The sequence below is a fragment of the Acomys russatus genome, chromosome 16, assembly GCF_903995435.1.
Source record: "Acomys russatus chromosome 16, mAcoRus1.1, whole genome shotgun sequence".
NCBI lineage: Eukaryota > Metazoa > Chordata > Mammalia > Rodentia > Muridae > Acomys > Acomys russatus.
In genome coordinates this window covers 13,971,307-13,987,964 of record NC_067152.1, presented here as the reverse complement: position 1 = coordinate 13,987,964, position 16,658 = coordinate 13,971,307, and the positions used below count along the sequence as shown (strand labels likewise).

At 41.4% G+C, this 16,658-nt stretch overlaps 1 protein-coding gene and 1 pseudogene across 1 annotated transcript in view; one reads left to right on the top strand and one right to left on the bottom strand.

Moving 5' to 3' along the window:
* Positions 1 to 16,658, bottom strand: part of Trim37 (tripartite motif containing 37) — a 130,838-nt gene that overhangs the window by 34,296 nt on the left and 79,884 nt on the right. Inside the window, exons 21-24 of the mRNA XM_051158226.1 lie at positions 15,942 to 16,131; positions 14,735 to 14,853; positions 4,978 to 5,088; positions 2,889 to 2,967 (exon numbers count right to left, since the gene is read on the bottom strand). Of these exons, the coding sequence (XP_051014183.1) occupies positions 2,889 to 2,967; positions 4,978 to 5,088; positions 14,735 to 14,853; positions 15,942 to 16,131 (499 nt within the window). The remainder of the gene's footprint in view (positions 1 to 2,888; positions 2,968 to 4,977; positions 5,089 to 14,734; positions 14,854 to 15,941; positions 16,132 to 16,658) is intronic.
* LOC127200125 (60S ribosomal protein L21-like) lies at positions 9,495 to 9,976 on the top strand (annotated as a pseudogene).

The window sequence follows — 16,658 nt, the reverse complement described above, 5'->3', positions numbered from 1 at the left end:
CTCACTTTGTAGACCAGGCTGGCCTCAAACTCACAGAGATCTGCCTGCTTCTGCCACCACACCCAGCAAACTTTCCTAACTCTTAAAAACCCAAAATTAGGGGCTGGAGAGATGGCTTAGAGGGTAAGAGTACTGACTGCTCTTCCAGAGGTCCTGAGTTCAATTCCTAGCAACCACATGGTGGACCACAGCCATCTATAATGTGATCTGATGCCTTCGTCTGGCCTGCAGGTGTATACTGTAGGCAGAACAGTGTATACATAATAATAAATAAATAAATCCTTTTAAAAAATCTAAAATTATCTCAAAACTAAATAGGACAATCTTTAAGCTTTTTATTTGTGTTTGGTTAAGCATTATAAACTGACAGAAAGAGCCGGGAGTGGTGGCACACGCCTTTAATCCTAGCACTGGGGAGGCAGAAGCAGGTGGATCTCAGTGAGTCTGAGGCCAGCCTGGTCTACAAAGTGAATCCAGGACAAGCAAGGATACATAGAAAAACCCTGTCTCTGTGTACTAAAAAAAATTTTTTTCAAGTGAATAAATAAATAAATAAACTGACAGAAAGCATGATGTCCAACTTTTGAGCATCAGTCTCCTCACATTTGTCAAACTGGGGATAATACACAACATGTCTATCTCAAAGATTACAAAAGGACTCAAGTTGTCAAAGTTCCTCAAAAACAATATGCTCAAAAAAACCAAAAAACAATATGCTCACATACATGTCTTTAATCCCAGCACTTAAGATGTAAAGGCAACCTGGTCTACACAGTGGAGCTAGGCCAGCCATAGTGAGAACCTGACAAAAAGAAAGGAAGGACGGATGGAGAAAGCTAGGGTGAGAGAGATGGCTCAGTGGTGAAAAGTACCCACAGTCCTGCACCCACATCAGGCACCTCACAAGAGCCTGTAACTCCAGTTCCAAAGGCTCTCAAAGCCCCTTCTGGCCTCAGACATCCAAATACACAAACACATAAATGAAATTTTAAAGTCCATAGGTATTTAAGAAAGACTTCAAGTGAAATGAAAGTGGGTGGCTCCTGAAGAATGACACCTTAGGCTGTCCTCTGACCTCTACTCATGTGCACATGCACACACATGCACTCATGACACCTTATATGAAAAAAGCACAACAGGAAAACTAATAAAATGATGTCCAATAAAAAAAGAGAAAAGGCTTTTTTTTTTTTTTTTTAAAGAGAGGCAGGGAAGATTGATCATTAGGGAACATAAAAGCTAAGAGGACAGAGCAAGCAGAACAGTGTAAGGCAGCTCCCCCATGACTCTGCCCTTCTCCCTACCCGCCCTCAGGCACAGCCAAGGTGGGAAAAGAGCTTATGTTCTCATCGAAGCACTGGGTATGCCTGACAGCTTCAGCTCAGGGATAAGGTGCTCACTACCATGCTAAGGCTTTAGGCTCTTTTCTCAGAAGTATCAAAATACCAAAGGCAAACACCACCTACCTGGATACTTTAGCATATAGGATGGCTAGAGGTTGGGGTAAGAATTGTTCCTTCTATATGTTCTACCACTATCATATATGAAGAAATCTTCTAGTTTTTTTTTTTTTTTTTTTTTAAGAAAGGACAACAGAAGCCCAACTCTTCTCTTATCAAAATGCCCTTGACTTAACTGCTAAACAGCCACAGCATTAAAGTTTAAAAAAAAAACTAAAAAACCAAAAAAACGCCTTCTGGTCCCACTTTCAATAAACTGCAGAGGCACATTTTCTCAAGTTAATTTTATTTTTTTAAAAAAAAGTGCAAGCTGTTAAAAAATAAGCAAGCTATGAGTCACAGCATTCAGCTAGCCATCAGACACGGAAGTACACAAGAGTCACTAAGTACAAGAAGCAGGCGAGAGCACTCTCGTGCATGTACATCCATGCTTTTTCAGCAGTCTCTTGGCCAACTTTAAGCAAAACTTTCACCAAACATATAACAGCTCAAACACAAACACAGGTACAAAATGGCAAAATTTGGCAATCATTTTGGGTTTGGGCTAATTGGGAATATGAGAGAAAGCCTTGCTCAGTTTCATGTTGATGTAAGACTAAAAATATGAGTAAATCTTTAAGTGCATTCACTAAAATCAATGTCCAACCAATGGAAATACAGTTCAAAAATATTTGTTGTACTACAGTTATGTTTCAGGAAGCATAAAAGAAAATAACTTTAAGTGATCTTATTTGTGTCCATATGACCACGCATAGAACCAGTTCACAATGACTTAACTCATTTTAAATGACCCTTGTAAAGGTCACACAACTGAAAGATGTCATTAGCCAGTATGCCAGCACTTGAACAAGTGAGAAAACAACAAAAAAATTTAGTCTATCATCATATCTCAGACAAGATTCAGTCTAGTGTTACTATATTTGCTATAGTTACTCAGGTAAAGTGTCCATTGAACAAAATCTGTTCATAAGCAATTTTTCTGTTCACTATTATATTGGCTTAATGAAACTACAAACTAATGAAAAACTTAAAATATGTCAATCTAAACCACATGTCCAGCCAAAGACAGAAGAGCACCGATGCTGAACAAGATAGAGCCCACATAATGTCTCTAGGTACTTTCTGGCACTCAGCTGGCTTTCTGTTATAGGAGACAAGCTGCCTTTGTTAATGTACAAATTTGCTAAATTAATTGAACACTACACTGTTAGTTCATTACATTAGAAGAAAATCTTTCCCCCCTACACTACTGTGCCCTACTAGATAGAATATTGTGTACCTTCTAATAGTTTCAGAATTGCTATTTCAGGTAGAGATGATTAAAAAATGAGACTAAATCTGATTATCTGACTGCTGAAAATTTAGAGCACCAACTTCCAACAGATTTCAGGGCCCAGGTAGCTTGCAGCTCGGCTCTCATGTCTTTACCTTCCACTGCCTTCATCAGTGTTGAAGTGGAGATTTTCAGGGTCTATTTGTTCACCATCAGGAAAACTGGAATGTGAATCTAAGAAAAAGATTGAAAGGAAAAAAAACTTAAGTGAAAGCAAATGTCAGGGCTGGAGAAATGGCGCAGCAGTTATGAGCGCTGGCTGCTCCTCCAGAGGACCCAGGTTCAATTCCCAGCAACCACATGGCAGCTCACAGCAGTCTGTAACTCCAGGTCCAGGGGATCTGACATCCTTACACAGACACACATGCAGTCAAAACACCAATGCATATAAAATAAAATTTTTTAAAAAGCTCATCGTATTAAAAAAAAGTAAATAAAAGCAAATGTCATAAGGCACGTGTTCTTATGTGATCTTATGAAGTGATAAAGATGTGCTAGGTGAGGAGAATTTGTTATTTAAGTTGTATGCAAGTAAAGAAAAAACAAAACAAAACATGTACAGGCACCCACAACTAAAAGATGAAAGCCACAGCCATGTTCTTTCTAAGATACTGCCCGAAAAACAGGTGGTGATGCTCCCCAGGCTCAGAGTCCATGGATGTAAACTGTTCCTCACACAACTAAGCTTCTTGTGAAATCATCATTGCAAATCCTACTAGCACTCAAAATAAGTTGCCTCAAACCTGGACACTTCTTTAGAAGCAGAGGCCATTACTGAAGATGCCTCAGGACTGTCACTGGTCCGCAGAGCTAGGACTAGGCAAGGCCAGCATGATCCTGGCCCCTCATTGTGCACTTTCCATTTATACTATGTCTACTTACATTCAGTTTGTACAGTAGAGGTCACCCCATCAAAGCACAACAGACAAAACACATCTGCATCACAGAAAACTAAACTGTCATAAAGACAGAAAGGGCCAGGGAAATGGCTCCGTGAGTACAAACTGTGTAAATCTGACAACCCTAGTTAAATCCTTAGAAATAGATCTGATGGGACACACCCGTAATCACAGCATTCCTATGGCAAAATGGGAACAAGGACAAGAGAGTCACCAAGAATCCCCAGCCAGAGAGCCTGGAGAATGAACTGCACAGGCAGGAACAACAAAGACAGCCACATAACAAGTGGAAGGAGAGGGCTGACCCCCGAACGCTGTCTCTTCATTCCCATATACTCACTGACACGCACAGCCCTGCACACACACAATGTAGGGGGGAAAAAAGACAGGGTCTCTCTATAGCCCTGCGGTACTGGAACTAGCTCCACAGACCAGGCTGGCCTCAAATTCAGAGATCTGTCTGCTTCTTCTGAGTGCTGGGATTTCAGTTATGTACCATTGGTCCTGGCACAAATAATTTTTTTAAAAGGGAAAAATAGTAGCAGGTTTTGTTTTGTTTTGGTTTTGGTTTTTTTCCCCACTAAGAATTATTTTCTGGAGAGAATAAAAAAACAAAACAGACAAAAAACAACCCCAATTCCAGGATGTGTATGCATGTATGAAAAATAAAAGTTTTAAAAGTTACAATATGCAGCCATGTGTGGCACACGCCTTTAATCCCAGCACTCTGGAGGCAGAGGCAGGTAGATCTCTCTGAGTTTGAGGCCAGCCTGGTCTACAAAGCAAGTCTAGGACAGCCAGGGCTGCACAGAGAAACCTTGTCTCAAAAAAACAAAATAAAACAAAACCCAAAAAGTTACAATATGCTAGAAAACAGAAAAAATTCTTTAGAGGGAAAAATATAAAACAAAGACTAAAAACCCCAAACACATGAAAATTAGCATAGGTGCAGAGTGAACTTTTAGGTGTAACAGCCCACCCGCTGTCTCTGCTGATAGCTCCTGGTTCTGAAGTATCCTCAGCCACAAGCTACCCAACACCAGGCTCAGCTGCAGGTTTTCCATGCAGGAAGCGGCACTCAGGCGGCTAACTGGCAAACAGTACCTGACGACTTTCTTGGTACTTACCGTATCCTTTACCACAGAATGTTCTCTCACAAATGACAGTAATTTGTTAAAAAGAAGTAAAAGCAGCACAGCAGAGTGAGCAGAAGCAGCAGTAGAGGCAGAAAGAGCAGCAGCAGCGATGCTTTTATGAACCTGTGTAAAATGACTACATGCTGCACCTTCATCCGGGGGCTGAGCCAGGAACGGATCATTGAACGCGACCATGCTGGTATGTTCTTCCTGCTCCTCGTTCTCAGTGTCACATTCAATGTCGCTGTCACTACTCATTCCTGGCAGGAGAAGGGGAGGATATATAGTAAGAATTCACTATTACGTGAAAGGAAAGGGCAAGCTAGTATGTACTGAGCTGAGACTCCATTGTACTTTATACTGATGCAGTCCGACAAACCAAACACAAGAAAACAGCAGCCACACAAACTTCAATTCTCTGCAGCTTTTTAGAAGCACTACTTTTTCTTCGATTAGAACTGAGTATCATAATTCTGGAAGTTTTGTGTAGCTAGTATTAATTTCAGTATAGTGAGAAAAAATTTTCCACATTAAAAACTTATTTTCTGGGGGCTGGAGAGATGGCTCAGCAGATGAGAGCACTGATTGCTCTTCCAGAAGTCCTGAGTTCAATTCCCCCAGCAACCACATGGTGGCTCACAACCATCTATAATGTGATCGGGTGCCCTCTTCTGGCGTCTGTATACATAATAATAAATAAATAAATAAACCTTAAAAAAATAAAAAACAACAAAATAACTAATAGTCTCCAGCCGAAAATATCCATAAATACAGGTATACATAACAGAAAATTCCAACAATTCTAGCAGTAATTTGGTTTGTTATCTAATTGGGTCTCTCATTTTACATTTGTGTACAAACCAATTTTGACTTTAGATAACTTAATGTATACATTTTTCACTAATACCAAATTAATTATACTTAGGCTAAAGTGTATCATTTTAATACATGACTACAAAATGTCATGATGAGGCCAGCTGTTGACATCATCATCTTGTTTTTCATGTTGTTTTGTTTTTCAAGACAGGGTTTCTCTGTGCAGCCTTGACTGTCCTGGACTTGCTTTGTAGACCAGGCTGGCCTTGAACTCACAGGGACCCACCTGCCTCTGCCTCCCGAGTGCTAGGATTAAAGGTGTGCGCCACCACCGCCTGGGGACATCATTATCTTAACTGTGTATCATTTATCAGTGTTGGGAACACTCAAATCCTACCTATTATGAAATACTAAATAATTATGGTCGACCACACTTGTCCTGCTGAGCTTCAGAGCACTAAGTTCTTCTTTCTGCTCAACACTATCTTTTTTTTTTTTTAATGAACTTTTAAAAAAGACTTATTTATATATTTATTATGTATACAATGGTCTCTCTGCATGTGTGCCTGCCTGCCAGAAGAGGGCACCAGATCTCACTATAGATGGCTATGAGCTACCAGATGGTTGCTGGGAATTGAACTCAGGACCTTTGGAAGAGCAGAAAGTGCTCTTAACCTCTGAGCCATCTCTCGAGCCCCGCGGAACACTATCTTTATGACCACTAACTATCCTCACTTCACTCTCCAACGCCACCTAATGCCCTGCCAGGTTCAGGTAGCCATTATTTCATTTCTCACTTCAAAATCAACTCTCCACCCTCTCCTGAGACAAGGTTTCTCTGTGTAGCCTTGGTTGTCCAGGACTGGCTTTGTAGACCAGGCTGGCCTTCAACTCACACAGACCCACCTGCCTCTGCCTCTGGAGTGCTGGGATTAAAGGCCTGTGCCATCATGCCCAGCTCCTCAATATCAAAATTTTAACTTCCACATACAAGTGACAACAGGTGTTATTTTTTGTTTTGTGCCTACTTATTTTAATCAAACAAAACTCTCCAATCTATGTTCCTGAAAATAAGGCCATTTCATTTGTTTTTTAAAGCTGAATAAGCCAAGTGTGGTAGTACATGCCTTTAATCCCAGTACTTAGGAGGCAGGTGGATCTCTGTGAATTCCAGGCCAGCCAGGGCTACACAGAAAACTCTGTCTCAAAACAAAACAAAACAAAAAAACAATCCCTCCCACCTCTGCACCAAAAAAAAAAAAAAAAAAAAAAAAAAAAAAAAAAAAAAAAAAAAAAGAGGCTGAATAGTATCTTGAATATCATTTCCCTATCATATATGGAATATGCTATATCAAAAAAAAAATATTCTAGCTCTTAAACACTTTCTGTCCCTTCTGCAATGTTCCCCAAACCTTCAGTTTGCATTATAGAAGTTACTAACTGGGGTTGGGCACCCCAAAGTCTGTTGTTTACATTTTGACCAGTTATGGTTTTCTATAATTGTCTCTCTCTGCTACAGGAAGAAACTTCTTTGATGAAGTATGGGTGGGCAAGAGCTACGTTTATCTGTGGGTAGAAAGATAAGTATTTAGAATACAGTTAGAATTGTACGACTTTAGGGAAGTGGCTGTAGGACTCTAGAGTCCATGGCCTTACCACCACAGGTCAGGTTGGCTAGATTTACAGCACCAAGCATGAATCCCCCCTAACAAGAGGGCCTTCCATCCAATTAGATAGCTGTTGGGGCCATCACTGCACCTTTTGGGATACCCCGCCATTCTGGTCACTGTTCAGGTTTGTAGGCGTCACATCTGGGTAGGACTATCAACTGCTTTCTCCCTGGGTAGCTCCTCCTGGCGCTGAAGAGAGGGAGGAGGCTTGCAGGTCAGTTTAGCTCCACACCTCCAAGTCTTCTGAAGTGTGTGGTTTGTACTTTTTAAAGTGTGTGTGTGTGTGTGTTATATTCTTTCACTGAAAGAATAAAAAAAGAAAAAGGTCTGTGCATAGGTACAAGAGAAGAGAAAAGTGGATCATAGATGATGGAAGGAAAGAACCAAGTCCCTCAGGTGCACTTCTAGGTTAGTTCCTCTGACTTCCACATGGAAGCCACTGGCATATCACAATAGTATACACAAACAAGTATAATTTTAAAAATCAAAAAAGAAACAGCAAGGAACTTTGTTTATGGTAGGCTCAATGGAAAGAACAAAAACATTTTACCTTAAAATTTAAACTAAGGTCTAAATGCCAGATATCTAAGTCAGCAGTGCCCCCAACGGCTCACACACAAGAAGCACACACTCTAGCACTTAGCTTATGTACAGCCACTAGGTTTGGGACTTAAACCTGAGGTTTAATCTCAGGAAATCACCATAAGACCTGTTCAGGAGCTACTGCTACTTAAATAAAGCAAACATAGACATTCTCTCTGGAGGGTAGGTTCTCACTAAACAGCAATAAACTGTACAAAATTCACGGCATAGCTACTTAGGGACTCTGAAAACTAAATAGGATTAGGAATACTGCTGAAGTTAAACACTGATGTGCCACTGAACTGGCCAACTCAGGTCTCATGAAATAAAAACAAACAACAACAACAACAACAACAACAAAAAACACAGACACTGAAATTCTCTAACAAAAACTTTAAACTTTATCACCAGTACTCAATATCAAAGAATTCTGAGCAAGTTTCCAGGATAGATCACAGTAATTCTTAAGGATATAGAGGAGGGGTCTCAAAAAGTGTGCTTTAATATAAACAATGCTAACAATACACCTGAAGCAAGAGAATTCAAAATTTAAAAATTGTGTGTGTGTGTGTATATATGTATGTGTGTGTGTGTGTGTGTGTGTATGTATGTATGTATGTATGTATGTATGTATGTATGTATGTATGTATGTATGCACGTGCGCACACCCCCCCACACACACACGTAATTTTTTTTTCAAGCATTCAGGTAACATTTCCTTCTTCAGTATTCAGAATACAAAGACTGGACCTGGACATTCTGAAATGTCTTCACTTTTTATAAAGTACACATGCACATGGAAGCTGTTGGCATATTACACAAAATACATGCTCTAAAGAAGGAAATATTTAAGTATTCCTTTCTCTTCTTTTTTGTTCTGACAGTCTCATTCTGTAGTCGTCTGCCCTCAAACTGAGGTAACTCTGCTGCTTCAGCTCCCCAAGTAGTAGGTTGCAGGAAAGAGCCACAACGCCCAGCTAGATAGTACTTTACAGAATAAACCCTAGCCCCATGTGTGAATCACCGCTCCCACCTTGTGGCCCCTCATGGATCTGGTCCTGAAACTCAGGCCACACTGACCACGACATACATCTGACCTCTAGCACTATTTCCTCACTGATGGTGATTATAAGATACTACTAACTATACAGTATTTCAGAAATATTACAATAAAAAAAGAAATCTGTAGCCTAAAATAAACTCCAGGAGGTCAATCAGCTGAGGCTAGCTGTGGAGACACAACTCCCACAATAATCTCAGATGCTTGGGAACTGATGTGGAGAAGCAGGCAATTCATGCTTATGTACTAATAATTTATACCTGCCCTTATTCCTGTCTTTTAAATCAGTGGTTCTCAACCTTCCTAACACTGCAACTCTTTAACACAGCTCCTCATGCTATGGTGACCCCCAAACATAAATTATTTTGTTGCTACTTCATAACTGTAATTTCTCTACTTTTATGAGCTGTAAGGTAAATACCTGGAGGTTGGAACCCAGAAGGTGAGAGCCACTGTTCTAAAGATCCTTAACGTTGTTTAAGAATCTTCCTTCCGCTTTTTTTTGGCCGCAGCAGCCATCTTGCAGTAACTTGCCAGAATGACGAACACAAAGGGAAAGAGGAGGGGCGCCCGCTATGTGTTCTCCAGGCCTTTTAGGAAGCACGGAGTCGTTCCTTTGGCCACACACATGCGAATCTACAAGAAGGGTGATGCTGTAGACATCAAGGGAATGGGTACTGTTTAAAAAGAAATGCCCCATAAGTGTTACCACGGCGAAACCGGAAGAGTCTACAACGTCACCCAGCATGCTGCGGGCATCATTGTGAACAACCAGGTTAAGGGCAAGATTCTCGCCAACAGCATCAATGTGCGCATCGAGCACATCAAGCGCTCTAAGAGCAGTGACATCTTCCTGAAGCACATGAAGGAGAAGGACCAGAAGAAGAAGGAGGCCAAGGAGAAGGGCACCTGGGTCCAGCTGAAGCGCCAGCCTGCACCACCCAGAGAGCAGACTTCGTGAGGACTAACGGGAAGGAGGCTGAGCTGCTGGAGCCCATTCCCTATGAATTCATGGCCTAATGTGCAAAAGGAAATAAAGGGCCTGGACTGTAAACTGTTAAAAAAAAAGAAAAGAAAAGAAAGAAAAAAGAATCTTCCTTCCCCAGAAAAGCTGTGTTCTTATGGAGTGGGACCAAATGACTGGACTTTGCCAATTTCCTTATCCATGAACAATGACACAAGATAAAGTCAGGAAGTTGTTGACTGGCCCTGAGAAAGATTTTACTAGTTACTAGAGATTCAGAAAATAAACAACCCTCCCCATGAATTCTCAGGATGTGATTCAGAGTTCTTACCAAGTTTGCAATTTAAACAACTATCTTGTCACTTTCAGAAGAACTAAGGCAAGTCACTGAGACTTCTAGTTCACTGAGATGACACAATTTAAAAGCGGGGGGGGGGGGGGGGGGGGGGGGAATGTAGAGGGTCACACCTGCAATCCCAGCATTAAGAAGCTCAGGAGGGAGAACTGCTAATGACCAATAAAAGGTTGTCCTATTGGTCCCAGTTAGAAAGGAATGGGTATGTCATGACAATCATGTCTAAGAAGAAAACAATTAGATTCCTCTGATACCGGAGAGCGAGTAAGAGGCTGCTCTGAGCCAGGCATGTTGGCACACACCTGTATCCCCATCCCTGGGAGGCTTTGGCAGGAGGACTCTTGAGTTCTAGTGTGAAAACAAAAGAGCATGTACACTGCTGACTTACTCAACTTAGAATTACACCTCAGGGCGTCTGTTTTCAAAGCTTTTTTGTTTTGTGTTTTAGAGACAGGGTTTCTCTATGTAGCCCTGGCTGTCCTGGAACTTGCTCTGTAGACCAGGCTGGCCTTCAACTCAAGAGATCTGCCTGTCCCTGCTTCCCAAGTGCTGGGATTAAAGGTGTATACCACCATGCCAGTCTCCAAATAGAAATAACTGAGAAATAAGGAGTCAAGAGTCACCTTAACATGGGCAGATCATCTCACAGATTGGAATCTTGGAACAAAAGCAGAAAAAGCTAGCAGAACACCAACGCTCATCTCCCTCTGCTTGCTGCCTCTTCCCACTGCTAGGCCTGTATCCTGTGATCAACTGTACCTCTCAAACTAGAGATCAAAACAAGCATTCTTCCTTTAAGCTACTCCATCAGGCATTACATCAAGCAAGTAACCAATACATATGCTTCTATACTAACCACACATTCACACAGGAAAGCGAGATGTGACCAAGTGGGAGACTAAAATCCTGTTACTTAACATGCTTCTTAAAAGCTTCAAGTCCCCAGCTCCAAATCCACACTGCAGCCAGAGTAGAAGCTAAAAAACACAGTCCATGTATGATGCCACTTGTGGCTCCCATCCCATTCAAAGTTCAGAAGACTCTAAGCCACAGATAAGGCTCCTCATGACCTGACATCCACTTCCACTCTAACCTCAAACTGACTGGCAAATCACCTGACTTCTATTTACGCCTTCCGTGAGTTTCCCAGGGGCAGACTGCTGCCCAGGTATATAGAGAGATAAAAGCACCGACTCTGGGTTCAAATTCTAACCCTTACAATGCCTGACTTTGGGCAAGGTAAGTTGTATTTCTAACTATTGAATCACTTGTTTGTAAAATCAGGAATAAAAGAAGTTAATGACTATACAGAATAATTTTGAGAATAACATGGCATGGACTTAGTAACTATCAACTGCTAGGACGATATACTTTTAGATCCTTATATCAGACTAGTTACCACCCCATATTATCAAAGGCTATTTGCCAGTGTCTCCAATACCTAATCCATAGTTTCTAATGGTTCTCCCTGCCCCACCCCTCCTACCACACATACAGAGTTTGTTTTGTTGTTGTTGGGGTTTTTTTTTTTTTTTTCCGGTTTTTCGAGACAGGGTTTTTCTCTGTAGCCTTGGTTGTCCCGGACTCCCTTTGTAGACCAGGCTGGCCTCGAACTCACACTGATCCGCCTGCCCCTGCCTCCTGAGTACTGGGATTAAAGGCGTGCACCACCATACCAGGCTACAGTTTGTTTTATTAGTACCTGCAGCCCACCATGCAAGTGAGTCTCAAGGGCTGTCGCCCTGGTCAGATTGTTATGCTGATCAATGGTCTTTTACTAGGGATGATTTTGACTGCCAAGAAGTGCTTGGTAACATGCGCATATATTCTGGGCTGTAACTGATAGGGAAGTACAGCTACTGCACCCCGTGGTTAAAGCACTGAGGATGCTGCTATGTATTCTAGGCTGAGAACAGCCTTCCTACAATAATAACCAAGTCCAGAATGGCAACAGTGTCATGGCAGAGGTACCTCTAAACCAGACGCCTGCATTCAAAATGGATTTAGAACCAGCTTCAAATTCAACATCAGGCAAACTAGAAGACTTTTATAAATGATACAGAAAGAAAATAAGCTTGATTTGGGCCCAGGGGTTCTGCTCAAACTAAGGCACCAGCCAAGTACAATATAGGTGGTAAACTTTAAACCCCTACCCAGATCTAGCCAACGGTCAGAGCATTCTCCACAGTTGAGTGGAGAGTGGGATATGACTTTCTCACGAATTCTGGTGCCTCACATTTGACCATGTCCCCTGGAGGGGGAGACCTGGTGGCACTCAGAGGAAGGACAGCAGGTTACCAAGAAGAGACTTGATACCCTATGAGCATATACAGGGGGAGGTAATCACCCTCAGGAAGAGTCATAGGGGAGGGGAATAATGGGAAAATGGGAGGGAGGGAAGAATGGGAAGATACAAGGGATGGGATAACCATTGAGATGTAACAAGAATAAATTAATAGAAAAGAAAAGAAAAGAAAAGAAAAGAAAAAGAAGCTTGTACTTCCAATACATGCTGTAAGATTTCATGTCACTATAATTTATTGTCAGTATGTACACAGACATTTGGAAAGTAGCTAATTATCAAAACTCCTTCTCAAAAAGATCAGTGTAGTAACATTTCTTTCTTTTTTCTCTCTCTCTCTCTTTTTTTTTTTCCCATTTCTTTCTTTAAAAAAGTATTTTTTAGGCTGGAGAGATGGCTCAGAGGTTAAGAGTACTGGTTGCCCTTCCAAAGGTCTTGAGTTCAATTCCCAGCAACCACATGGTGCCCTACTCTGGCATGCAGGCATACATGCAGGCAGAACACTGTATACACAATAAATAAATAAATAAAGCTTTAAAAAGAAAAGTTTAAAAAATTATTTCAAAAATTTTATTTTATGTGTTTTCTGTGCCATGTGGGACCAGAAAACAGCCCTCCTGAAGAAACCTGTGGGGATCTGAATGTAACGGCCCATGGGCTCCTCTGTTTGAATACTTGGTTCCAGTTAGTAAAACTGTTTGGAAGGAAGGATTAGGATGTGTGGACTTGCTGAAGGATGGTTATCACTGGTGGTGAGCTCTGAGGGTTCAGAAGTGTCAATTGCCAGTGGACTCTTTGCCTCTTGCTTATGGATCACGATGTGAGCTCTCAGCCACCATCCACCAGCTTTCCCACAGGACAGCAAGAAGCATATGCCAAACCTCTATGTCTATTACTGGTCAATAACTGAAATTCAAATGAAGTGAAAAATTACAGTTCTGATGTGAGAAATCAAATCATCTTTGAAAGTTGTTCTTTTCTGCTAATCTATGAAGGATATAGGAAGAGCAATAACATAGTATTGTTTTAAGTAAGAATCTTACTTGCTATCAGAAAGTATAATCATGAAAGAAATCCTAAAAATTATTACTGAGGTACATTTGCAGAGCTGAAGAGGGTTGTTATAGGGGCCTTTATTTTTTATTTTTTTTTTTTGTTATAGGGGCCTTTAAACAATTAAAATGAGAAAGTCTTCCATGAGAGCAAAGAAAGGCTGGAAGAATGCCTCAGTGGTTAAGAGTGAGTACTGAGACTCCAGAGGAACTAACCTCAGTTCCCAGCACCTACATCAGGCAGATCAACATGTAACTCTTGCCCTAGTGGGAGCTAATGCCTCCTTGGGTACCTACTGGCACATACATGCACATATCCACACATATATACAACACGCTGAAGGGGGGGGGAGCAATTTACAGACATTAATCAAAGCTGACCTCAAGGGCAGTAGTGAGACCAGGAGAGCACATATGATAAGAATTTCAGGTAGCTGTGGCCACCAGACTTGGATGCTGGGAACAAACCTTGGGTCCTCTGGAAGGGAAGTAAGTGCTCTTACCGACTAAGCCACGTCTTCTACCCCTAGTTAGCTGTTTAGAGGGGCAAGTGTTTCCTATAACACTGAATCTGGGACATTAGTCAGAGACAGTGACTGGCATGTAGGTGTATACTTATTGACTGAGCAGATAAACTATCTGTAGGTCTTGCCCCTGTAAATAACTTGTCTGGTAAGGTAGTCTCTATTCCTGTTCTTTCTTCTCTTCTTCTTTTTATTTGATTTTTATTCTTTTGAGACAGGGTCTTACTTATCCCTGGAAGCCCTAGAACTCACTAAGTAGACTAGGCTGGGCTCAAACTCACAGAGATCCTCCTGCCTTAACCTCCTGAGTGCTGAGATGAAAGGCACATGCCACGCCCAAGCTCTTTTTAAAACAGACAAACAAACAAAGTGAGGGTCTCACTATATAGCCCTAGCTGGACTGGAACTCACTATGCAGACCTGGCTAGCCTAGACCTGAAAGAGATCTGGCTGTTTCTGCTTCCCAGTGTTGGGATTATTGACACAGACCACCTGGCCTGGCCTAAGAGAGATCCTTCTATGTAGTGAGAACTCTGTCTCCTGCTTGCTGATCTTCCTGACCCTCCTTGTTCATTCCTCACCTTCCTCAGGGGCAGCTGAGGCTCCTTCAGGGAGTGTGGGCTGTAACTCCCCACCTTCAGAATGACTTTCCAAATCTGCCATCTGCATTCCTTCCAGACGACTTCCTTTTGCATTAGTCCTTAAAGAAGAAAACAAACAGATTTTCAAACGTCTAGTAAATGACACAGTAATTTTCTTTTTATCCTGAAGCTGAGCCATGAAAGACTTAATTATGTATAATACTAAATTTCCAGTTTTTAAATTTTCACTGAAAATTCAGAATAAAGGTTATGATAGGGCAAATTACCAAATCCTGTTTATGAACATTGGCTACTATTCTAGAAGACCCAGATATGATTTCTAGCATCCACATGGCAGCTTACAAACAAATGTCTGGATAAGGATAAAGGTGCCAATGACCAGAAATCCTTCCTGGAAATTCCAAGTTGCATTTTAGAGGACAATTTAAAAAAAACATAGAGTGAGATAAAAGCAGTGTTTTAAAAATAGACAATTAAACCAGGCATGGTGGCTCACGTCTGTAATCCCAGCACTTGGTAGGCTAAGGCAGAAGGATCAAGAATTGAAGGGCAGACTGAGCTATATGAGACCCAGTCCCAGAACAAATATAAAATAGCAATAGTAAGATTAATGAAAGTACTTTATTCCACACAAATATGTGTAACATTTATGACAGGTGACCCAGCGCAAATGCTTTAGAAGGATGCACAACAGATTAAAGCACAAGGCAAATCGACAGCTGAAGCACACACATCTCACAAGGCAGTGTGTTCAGGTGTTCCTGATCTGAGCTAGCTGGGGCTGTGCACTTTGTAGAACAACCCTCAGGTGAGCAGGAGGACTGCTGTCATTCTGGGTGTGAAGGGTATTAGAGAAAGGAGAGAGACAGCGTACAAGAGAAGGCCATCATTTTTTTTAAGTGACTTTTTTTTTGTTTTTCCAGACAGGGTTCCCCTGTGTAGCCTTGGCTGTCCTGAAACTTACTTTGTAGACCAGGCTGGCCTCGAACTCACTGAGACCCACCTGCCTCTGCCTCCTGAGTGCTGGGATTACAGGCGTGCACTACCATGCCCGGCTCTTTAAAAAGTAACACTTTAATGCAATAAAAAAACTTACTGCACACCCAAAACACTAGGCAAAGAAGAAATAATTATGTTCTTTATAATGTAGACTTGAGGTTCCAAACAATAAAAGAGTATTATTTACCCCAAGGTGACCATTTTCCTTCTTTTCTCAACAGTAGGTAAGCCATTGAAAACAGCAACCACCACAGCATCAGAATCCAAAGCTTTGCATTGTCGGTCTTCGATTTTGGGCAGAATATCCCCAATGACACCGTGAGTCAGGGCTCGGGGAGAGTTATGTCTATTCCCAGACTGAGAGCTTCCTGGGGAACCTTAGGAAAGACGGGAGAGGACGGCACACATAAAAGCTCTCTTAGCATAGAAAAGTATTATTATTGTTGTTCTGGTTTGGGTTTTTTTTTTTTTTCTTTGAGACAAGAGTTTCTTTGGTGTAATAGCCCTGGCTGCTCTAGACTAGCTTTGTAGATCAAGCTGGCCTCGAAGTCAGAGACCAACTTGCCTGTCTTCCAAGTGCTGAGATTAAAGGTGTGAACCACCATACCCAGCAGAAAATTACTTTATGTACACATTTTTAAAAAACTTTTAAGAACTTTAAGTATATGAGTAGTTTTGTCTGCGTGTATGAAAGTGCCATGTGTTAACAGAGGCCAGACGAAGGCTTCAGATCTCCTGAAAATGCAGTTACAGATGGTTTTAAGTCACCATGGGCTATCAGTAATCAAACTCAAGTCCTCTGCATGAGCAAAAAAGTGCTCTAAGTCACAAGCTATCTCTCCAACCTACTATATGTGAATTTTAAAAGAAACAAAAACTTCAAAATAATTTTAAAATATATCAC